Raw genomic sequence first — 10,432 nt, forward strand, 5'->3', positions numbered from 1 at the left:
TAGAAGTGATCTGAGGGGCTGGCTCAGCCATTAATAAGTGTTTCCTGCTAATCTAGGAACCCAAGGTCAGTTTCTAAAGACCAAGAATCTGATGGCTGCCCGTAACTCCAGCTCCAGGGTATCTGACACCCTCTTGTGACCTCTCAGGGGGCTCTTATCTCTGTCTCTGTCTCTGTCTCTGTCTCTCTGTCTCTCTCTGTCTCTCTCTCTCTCTCTCTCTCTCTCTCTCTCTCTCTCTCTCTCTCTCTCTCTCTCTCTCTCTCACTAGGAAGCACTTTTATGGAATCGTGCTGGTGGATGATAATGTTTACTCTTATAACTTCTTTCTATGGAACAGCTTAGAGATGACAAACCTCAGAATTTTGTACCTTGGAACTTGGAATTTTTTCCCAAGGTCTTTTCCCTTGGAACACTGTATCTGAGAAACAGTAATAGGTGTATCTCCCCCTTTTCTTTATCACTTTAAATAAATCAGTAAGAAAACAAAAAATTAAAGAATAATAAAGAGCTACACATTTTAAATCTTGAATATTTTTACGTAAATCTATATATTAAAGGCTCTGAGGGTTGCTCAAATTCTGAAGAAAAACTAGTTTAACAGCTGTGAGTGCAACTTGATGGAGCTCATCTGAAGTTGTCTGTTCACATCTGTGAACTTACTGCCTGTTTCTTTCTTACCAGTTTTTATACCTGGCTTTTTATTCCTTAAAGTTCATTTTCTGTGTTGAGCTCTTGTTACAAGGTCTTTCCCCTCGTTTCTAACTACTACTGGTTTATAAAGCACTTGTCTACACACACAACTGATGCTGTGCTAAGTTCTAGAGTTAGTGAACCGTACAGTATTAAAAAGATGCACTCTTTTGAGGGGGTTTATTGTGAAGACAAATAAAAAGCAGGAGCACACTGCAGAGTACAGTATCGAAATAACTCAGGCTGCGTAAATAACTTACCAGGCCTTTGAGTGTATAACTAGTACGCTGAGCATTGTTTTAACTCTAGTGATTTGCCCATGTGTTTGCAGTAAAGTTAGCACTTACTGTTCGCCTGGTGTGACGTTCTGTTATACGATGAATCAGCTAAACTGTGTTTACTGCTGAACTCACTTTTCTGTGTCCCTCCTTTTCTCCGTGTCCTTTTGCCACCTAATATTTCTTGTTGAGTTGGTTCTGATTAATCCTGTTTCTTACTCAGACTCTTTAGGAGAGGAAAATTGGTAATAGTCAGCTATTATCCATTATGGATCTGCCTGGGAATGCTACTAGCGGGACATGGTCTTATGTTTAGGTCACTAGCTTATAGAGGAATGCTTTGGAGTGGACTTGGGGGTATCAAGAATATAGCTCAATAGTTTAAAAAAAAAGAAAATAGTATGCTTAGGTCTGGGTCTGAAAGAAAATAAAGATACTCTTCTGCAGCCATGAATACATACAGATCCTGATTCTGTAGCCAGAGAAGCAAGAAGTCTCTGAGTGTCCTGTTGAAGCACAGTCTGCTTCCCACAAAACCACCCAACTTGTTCGTTAGTAAGCCTTTTGTATTTAGCGTGCTGGAATCTGATCAGTCAGGTTAGCCATTCCTGGTGAGTCAAGAAGGAAGGAAGCATCTGAGGGAAGGCTGGGATACTTTTCATGCTGTTGTAGTTGCTTATGTTCATGTTCAAACTAAAGCTCCTATGGAAAAATGAAACTGTATAAAATGACAGCTATGATGAGCATTCCATTTTTAAACATCCCCTTTATCACTTCAACACATACCTTGTTTTTATTTTTATTTCTTTACTAAAATTTGCCCATTATGCCACCTGAAATCTATTATTTTCTGGAACATCCACCAGTGGAGAGTTAAATATGTGTCACTCATCTCTGTTACACTCACAGGTGTTTTTTAAATTTCTTTATTACAGAGACAAGAAAGATTTGCTGATAGGTCACTATTGGAGATGGAAAAAAGGGTAAGTGCCTGTCTTACTGAATCAGTATCATTCCCCTTTATACTGTTTGGATAAGCAACAGTAGATTATCTTGTTTCTATAGATGGTAGTGGTTGATATAGGAAATCCTTACATCATTTTCCACTTTTGTTGGTTGTGGTATTTCACTTGTATATCTCTGTAGTTACTATTATTGCTCAGGAGTCTGGCCATGGCCATAGGAAGAGATCTGTAAGTTTAGTCTGAAAACTTGAGAAAAGAACAATGACCCAAGTGTTGAAAGGAAACCTACACAGTGCAGCATAACTGAGTAGCAGCTAGACACACAGCATGGTCACTGTCATCCATCTTGGGGTCAAAGAATATTAGGAACAGTTAACGTAAAAGCATTGTTCTTCGCTGACATTTTTGTAAATTACAAATTTGACCTTTCACCCAAAACAGTAAAACAGTACACAGTAAAATAAAATATATGCCAGGCAGTGGTGGCTCACGCCTTTAATCCCGCACTGGAAAAGCAGAGACAGGTGGATCTCTGTGAGTTCAAAGCCAGCATGGTCTACTGAGTGATTCCAAGATAGCCAGGGCTACACAGAGAAACCCTGTCTCAAAAAGCTAAAACAAAACAAAAATAAAATATGCTATGGTCTGTTAATGTCTGTAGTATTGTTCTGTACAGTAGTTCCTCTTTTATTATGATTTCAGCAAATTTTAAAAGTCGTATTTGGAAGCATTATTTAAAGTTCGTTGTAACTAGTGGTTGCTAAAAGTTCTGAATCACATATTTTATTAAATTTACTATTACTACATATCGTTCATATAGCAGTATATCTTACAATATGTCACACTGAAGTTTATCTCTAAGACACGTAGAACAACTAAGATCAGTTCTTGGACCTGTATAAATAGTTGATATGGAAAACACAGTGGAATAGAATAAAATTTATATTGGTTTCACAACACTTTTGAAGAATATTTCTTACAAAGGCAGTACTTATTACATAAATTTTACTGCAAGAAGAAGGCAAAATCACAGTGCTAATATGACGGATAGGTAGTCTCTACTTCAGTGCCTGTCCTTGTGATACACATATGTTTATATTCTGTCCTTCACACCTGGCCTTGTTTCTGCTTGTCCAGTGCAGAGAATTACAAAGTACCTCATGTGCTCCTGTTTAATAGACTTTGGTGATCACAACTAATTAACATTACATGTTAATGTGAAGAGGTGGTAACATTTATCTGGTGTTCCCTATGCATAAGGAAGGCACTATAGTAAGCAGTTCACATGTATGGTTTTCAGCTTAACAGTTAGCAGTTTCTTTTGGCTAGTAGGATTAGGCAATTGGGAATAGTATTCCAATATTGCCCTATAATTGCCTTAAAATTTTGAAGACACCTAATAGAATTGAGGTTCATGGGAGTATTTCCCATCAGTCCAGAAGATATTATATATGTGTGTATGTATGTATATATATGTATTTTATAAAATTATAAGGATCAAATATGAAGCTACTTTTGCTGGTGTTTTGAAAAATACAATAGTTTATGTAAATTTGTTATGGTTGTTTTCTTAGCTAAAAATAATGAAGTCTATTATAAAATAACATTTTATGTCTACAATAATTTTTAAGCTTGTTGATATTACATGAATCTAACATGGTACTTATAAGACTATAAGTGGGCCTCCATCCCTTTTTTAAAAGCACATACCCTAAACACATTGACATTTACAATAATTGTACTACATCACTAAATATTAACATTAATTGTTAAACTGGGAAAGAATGTCATTGAAATAGTTTCAGTGCTGTTAAACTAAATGTAAATGATTTATATCTGAAAGGTGACCGGCAAGAGTCAGTATCTTCTGGGCGGTATGACCTAACCAATTTTACAGTTCATCAATGACTGCTGCTTGCTTTTTGCTTAACACTCTAGAAATGCTTATCATATAAGGGAAAATAAAACAGTATACTGCAGTAATATATTATATATTGACTTTGCTTGCCACTCTTTGAAACAAATTTAAAATAAATGCTGTAGTTGCTCTCATAAATTCACTGCATTAATGCTACACACAGTGTCAACCTCTATGACTATAAGCCTATATCTATATAGCTTAAGCTGTAAAGTAAATTGGCTAACTAACTCACAGTAAACTTTGTGAGTAGAAGAAATGAGTTTCTCTGGGCTCCTTTGCTATTGTAAAGTACACTTATTTCAGGCATGTTTGCTGCCTGCTTACCTGCTCCTGTCACTGTAATATAATTGCATCTTTGTGTGTGTGTGTGTTCTTTTCTATATGGTCCTCAGGCTTGAATATTGGCTTACTCTGTCCCTAAGTTTTATCTGATCTAGAAAACAATAATAATTTGGATGTGTTGTATAGCACCTTACTAGAATGGCAGAATATTAAAGAAAGAGCAAAGTAATTTCAAAAGATCTCCAATTTATTTCCCAGTTCTGGAAAGCTCCTTACACAGCACTGGCATCACATCTTTTTGTTCACTGCTCTTGATTTCATCTTTAATGCTCAAGTATCACTATTTCACAATATAAAGTACAGTGTGACTATAATTTAATAATTATGGTGTCTTAAATTGATCTAGGAACGAAGAGCTCTAGAAAGAAGAATATCTGAGATGGAAGAAGAGCTTAAAGTAAGTCAGTCATGCTGTTGAGAGCACTGTTGTGGATTTAAGTCTTGCTAATACAGCTGTCCTACTGTTCATGTTCTCGATTCTGATGACCCAAGTTGTGAATTGTCCATATCATATTCCAGGTCGTAATAGTGTAGACGAGAAATTAAAGCTTAACACATTTATATTGTGTGGATACACATGCCATGCATGAGTGTTGAAGATGTCTTGTGGGAGTCAGTTCTCTGCTTCCAGCATGTGGGTCCTGGGGATTGAACTTGGGTCATCAGGCTTGGAGGCAAGCCCTTTACCCACTGAGCCATCTTGCCAGCCCAAGAGCATTTTCTTATTATAATTTCTATCAACTTTTTGATAGTTTAATACCTGTGTATAATTCATTCAGATTATTCTCACCCCCACCTTCTTATACTTCACGCCCACTGTTCAGCTGCTCCCTGCTCTTCTCCCTACAAGCTCTTCTTACATTCATGTTTGTTTTGCCTTTTGACCACTGAGATTGACCGGGGCCATCTGTGTGACAGTGGGTTTGTTTTGTTTAGAAGATAGGGTCTTACTATGTAGCTCCAACTGTCCTGGAACTCACTGTGTAGACCAGGTTGTCTCTGAGCTCACAGAGATCTGCCCATGTGTGCCTGTGCTGGAATTAAAGGCGTGCGGCACTTCATTTAGCCACCATGGGTTTGGAACTGCTAATCAATTTGTATAGTACTTCTGATATTTGTGTATAAAAAATTAAATAGTTATAAAGTGTGAGGTTTATTAGTTCCTCACATTTCCATTTGTAGTTCAGTGTTTCTTTGAGGGTAAACTATAGAGGGAACAAAAAAAAAAAGGTAAAATTGCCTTTAAAAACAAAAGATACTGAGAGGCTGGGGATATAACTCAGTTGTGGAGGACTTGCCAGTCCTAGAGGTGTTCAGTGTTAGTAATGTAAAACAGTGCCTGAGATTGACAGACAGGTACTAAACTCATCACTCTGGTAATAAGTGTTCATTCTGTATGTTGAACACTGCAGAGGAACAAAATGGTGTTGCTAATTGGTTAGCTGTTACTATGTTGTCTTTTATAAGATATCCTTATCGCATAATTAATTAGTAGTATGAAATAAATATACCCTTATCATCACATCGGAATTATGCTTATGAAATTAGAATTTTAAGTTTTAAACATTTCACTGAGTTAGTTTATAATTAAACCATTATTTTTTAAGTAGCTTTGAAAAGTAGAAACAAATCTCTTGGGTTTTGTTTATGTGTTGCTTAGCTTGACATGGAATTTTTGCAATAAATTATTTGCTGTTCTAAATGTATTGGAGTATTCCTTCAAGGTTTTTTGTTTTTTGTTTTTTGTTTTTTTTTTAATCATTTCCTGTGATTCTCTATGTTCTTATTCTACTCTTGAGTATTTTCTTATTTTTTATTCCTATTTCTTTATGTTCTGATTCCTGCAGAACCTGCACCAAATAAACCAAATTGAAGCTCTGAGGGAGCTAAATGAGAGGCTGCTGGCTGAGAATAGGGCCTTGACAAGAGCGGCAGCCAAGCGCTCAGGGTTCTGTAGGCAGCTGCAGTCTGTGAGCCTGTAATTTATAGTTTCATCATTTCTTCTTGGTAGAGCCAGGCAGGTGTTTTTATGTTAGTAAGCGTGTTTTTGTAAAAGCTCACAACTACAAATAATACCATGTGTCCAGAACTATCACATAATAACGTTTAATTATGCATGGCTTCTCAGAACATTAAAATTGTCACTAATTGTATATCGCAACTGATAAACTACAGGAAATTTAGGGAATGATTTAGGAATTAAAAGGCTTGTCTGTCCTTTGTCAAGCTCATTCATATTTCTTTTGCTAAACAAATAGTTTAGATATATCTAATATTTATAGTCCTTTATAAAGGACAGTGTAACATTTAAATTAAGCTGAAGATTGGGCCTACTTTATTATTTATTAGCCTTTGAAAATATGATTGTTTGTACTCAGGGCCATCATCCTTTATACTCATTGTCAGCCTCTGGCTCTGTGGTTTGTTTCTGCACACTGAGCACAGGAAGTACTGTTGTGCCCTGTAAAGTTGACTCTTCCCAACCATGGCTTGGTTGAGTAGTTTTGCAAGTTCAACTTTTGTTCTCCCTAATGTGCCAGTGTCCGGGGACATTCTGAAAATTGGGGGGGGGGGGGGGGAGTGATTAAATATTTTCATAAAATACATTTTAATGTCCTAAATAAAAACTATTTCATTTCACTGGTGGTCAACCTGCCAAAGTAAAAAAAAAAGCAGTTTCAGTTACCCTTAGAGAGTTAATGTAATTTTTTACATTCCTCCTTTCCTTCAGTTTGTCTGTGTAGCAACAGAACATTGAGTTGCTTTCTTTTTAAACATATACAACTCTCTTTACATTGGTTATTTCCATGTAATGAGTGTCTCTCTTGGGTCAGACACTGTATTAGGCCATCAGACTTGGGTCCTATAGATGAATTCTTTATGAAATTTTAATAATTCAGAACAAACTCTCTAAATTTTCTAGTTAAGTTGGTTTGGTTTTTGTTTTCTTTTGTTTTGTTTTGTTGCAATGGTAGTATTATCTAGATTAAAAGCAAAAGGCCTTCATTTAGATGTTGACAGGAGCTTTGAGGAACTCACTTTATGATCCTAACAAAAACAGTCTTCATGTCATGGCTGCTCTATCTAATACAGTGTGTTTGTGAGACATAAAGTGCAGTAGTCTATGAAACTCAAGTTGATAATATGGAAAGATAAACTTTCATCCCATCATTTTCTGAACTAATTACCTTATAAGCATTGTTTTTCCTTCATGGTATATGTGTTAGACATTAGAGACACATACAACTGACAAAGCGTGATCATTTGTTTTGTGGTGAATATAACATTTGTAAAGAACATTGTTTTGCCTTATGTATTGAAATGGAACTTTTCTTTTATTTTTCCCCCTTATAGATGTTACCAGACTTAAAAGCAGACAACCAGAGGCTAAAGGATGAAAATGGGGCCTTAATCAGAGTTATAAGCAAACTTTCCAAGTAGGACAGAAAACAGAAACGGGCTAAGCAGCAGGGCTTGCACGCGCTCCCCAGTGGACCACATTGGCAGTCACTGGATGCCCAGAAGAACCCTTGGAGACTGTCTTTTTCCCAGGCCCTGCCAAATGCCCTCTTATCTAGGAGTTTTGTTCTGTTTAACTTTTGGCCCCGCCCCCTTGGTTATCAAGACCATTGTTTCATGTTAAAGCAGCTGCTGAGAGGATCTTTTTCCAATGACTGAGAAAACTTGTTTACAGCTCCAGCAAATAAAGAAAGTGTTCAAGGCCAGATATGCCTCAGCTATCTAACCAGTAAGCCTTAGTTGTACAGACATCCCTTTGTGTCAACAAAACTTCCAGCTCTCACAGAAGACAGTTATTCAACTTTTTTTTTTTTTATGTGCCACAGTTTCTAGTTTCTCAATATTTAAATTGTTTGCTTTACATCTGAGTTTGGGTTTGTATTCTTTCTAACTCTTCATGTGGCAGAGTCTCTCTTTGTTCACAACCTTCTCATTTATGGAAAACTTTGCTCTTCTGAGCTTCCTGTCACGTGTTAAGCTGATACGTTGTCTCCCACCTGGAACTGAATTGCTCGGTGGAACATTTGCTTTCACTGTTTGTGCAATATGCATTTATTTCGTATATGAATGCTTTAAAGTCCATTGAGATTTGATCTTTTAAGTCCTGTCGTCTGCCTTCATTGGTCACTTTTTGGTTTTGTTTTTTATTGTAGTATATGATGTTAGATTCTGTAATCTTCACATTTGTTTTAGCAGGTACTGAGTGATGCTGTATATATAAATAAGTGTATTTTTTGGGTTTTTTAGACCACCACATGGCATGCTTGACTATTTTCTTAACTCAAATGTCTGCTAATACAAAGTAGGCTACTCCATAACGGTGTTTAAAACAGAACTTGCTAACAATGGAATATAAGGACCTAAAAGTTACACAGTTTATGGAGCCCTATCTTTACAAGTTTTTCTACTGTAAAGTGCTTTTACTTTTATTTTCATTTGGTAGTATCCAAGCATAGTTAAAGCTGCATAAGATAATTGCTTCACATTTCACATGCCTATATTTATCTGAGTGCTGTCTAAAACTGTTGTGCTAGCCAAAGTAGTACTGGGAATCCTTTGCAGACTGAATCTGTGATTAATGTTAAGTGCACTGTTACTGCCATGTGAAGAGGCATCAGCTTTGATACCACCGTCATGTTCAGACCATTTCTACACATTTCAGTGGCCTTTTTTTTTTTAAGGAAAAAAAATAAGCAAAAAGAAATCCATAATGAAAATGGCTTTTATTTAGACAAATAACTTTTATATTTTCATCGAACCATGCAAAAAAAATTACATCTTCCTGGCACATAACTGTCTCCTTAACCACTGAACAGTTCAGCCATTTGAATAAATTGTACATTGTAAAGCCTATAGTAGCTGACTGTATTATTGAGTGTATTGTATACCATATTAAATGTGAATTTGTACCCCTTCATTTTAAAAGGTCATTGTGTTCTACTGCCTATTTTAGATTACTTTGGGGTTGGGAAAGGGTGTTTTGGTAAGTAGAATTTTAAGTCCTCTCTCTTGATTGGTTTTATGAAGATATAAGGTTATACTCTTACTACCAAGCTCAGGATTCTTGATTTTAAAGGTACAAGGATAGGTGTGAGAATTTTATTTTTGGTTATATTTGAACTGTATGAATGGTGGGTCTGAAAACAGAGTGTTTGATGGTCTAATGAGGAGGTAAAATACACAGATAGTTGGTCAGTTTGAGTGACAGCAACGTGCTCCGGGTGCACAACTGTTAGGCATGCTGTGGTTTATATTGTAATGTTTGGATGCCTGTGAAGAGTGATAAATACATGTTTCTAATATTTTAGTGTTTTGTATTTAGGTTATTTATTCTTTGTATCTAAAATTGAACAGCTACTGTGCTCTATGGACTTTATTGGTAGTACTGAGCAGACCTTGTTTCTGCATGAAACTAGTTGCAAAACCCACTATTTTGGAAATAAAAAAAAATGTATTTTGACATATACAAATAAAACAAATAAAACTATTTTAAATGTGTGAACTTTTAATGAAAACAGTTTAAATTTTGTTCTGAGATATTTAAATTCTGCATGGGTATTTTTTCACTAAATGCTTTACTTGGATACCAGTTTGAATAATTTTTGAAATTGTAATATTGTGATAATTTGCACAGCAATGTAATGCTTATCTGTAAATGCAATCTTAACTGCCATATTTATGCAATCTGTGTACCAATTTGGACAAATGTTTATGTATTTTACATAAAGCTATCTGTATGCAGAATCTGAGAGCTAGTTTTTTATGACAAAGTGGCTAAAAATAATGGTAACTGAGACTCAAAGATAGTTGCTTTGTAGCATGAGATTCCATTTCCATAAACATTTGCAGTGTTTAAAACTAAACTTCTGGTTTTTTTTCTTAGCTATAAACTCGGGCTTTAGAACATACACGAAAATACTATTCCACCAAATTTTAACATATATCCTTTACTGTTAGATTATTTTCCAGCTTTGGTGTGTCCAGGGTTCAGTCTGCCAGCCTACCAGCATGGCTCAGAGTGGCTAAGTTGCGTTTTTAATTTCTCACGTGGCCCATTAGGTAGGAGACCTGAAGTAAGCCTATATTTAACAGAGTACCAAATTCTGTTCTTTAGACTTCCAGTACGTTGTATGTTTGGGTTGACAGAACTGTCTGTATTGCTCTTATTTTAAAAAAGAAGAAAAGCACTTCATATACAGCTATCTTGAAAACCAAGA

The 10,432-nt window shown here is 35.9% G+C and overlaps 1 protein-coding gene across 6 annotated transcripts in view; it reads left to right on the forward strand.

Annotated features, from left to right (window-relative positions):
* The window catches only part of PPP1R12A (protein phosphatase 1 regulatory subunit 12A), a 103,317-nt gene extending 93,239 nt beyond the window's left edge, over positions 1-10,078 (forward strand). For 4 of the 6 annotated variants that reach the window (XM_084796601.1, XM_084796598.1, XM_084796600.1 and 1 more), the window contains 3 exons: positions 1,904-1,951; positions 4,543-4,593; positions 7,551-10,078. In XM_084796601.1, the coding sequence (XP_084652727.1) occupies positions 1,904-1,951; positions 4,543-4,593; positions 7,551-7,637 (186 nt within the window). In that variant the 3' untranslated portion in view covers positions 7,638-10,078. Of the gene's footprint in view, positions 1-1,903; positions 1,952-3,776; positions 3,808-4,542; positions 4,594-6,043; positions 6,339-7,550 lie in introns of those variants that run through there. The other 2 variants (XM_084796599.1, XM_084796603.1) reach the window with 2 other exon arrangements.
* The last annotated feature ends 354 nt before the right edge of the window (positions 10,079-10,432 follow it).

Source organism: Acomys minous (genome assembly GCF_964271855.1).
Source record: "Acomys minous genome assembly, chromosome: 9".
Classification (NCBI taxonomy): Eukaryota; Metazoa; Chordata; class Mammalia; order Rodentia; family Muridae; genus Acomys; species Acomys minous.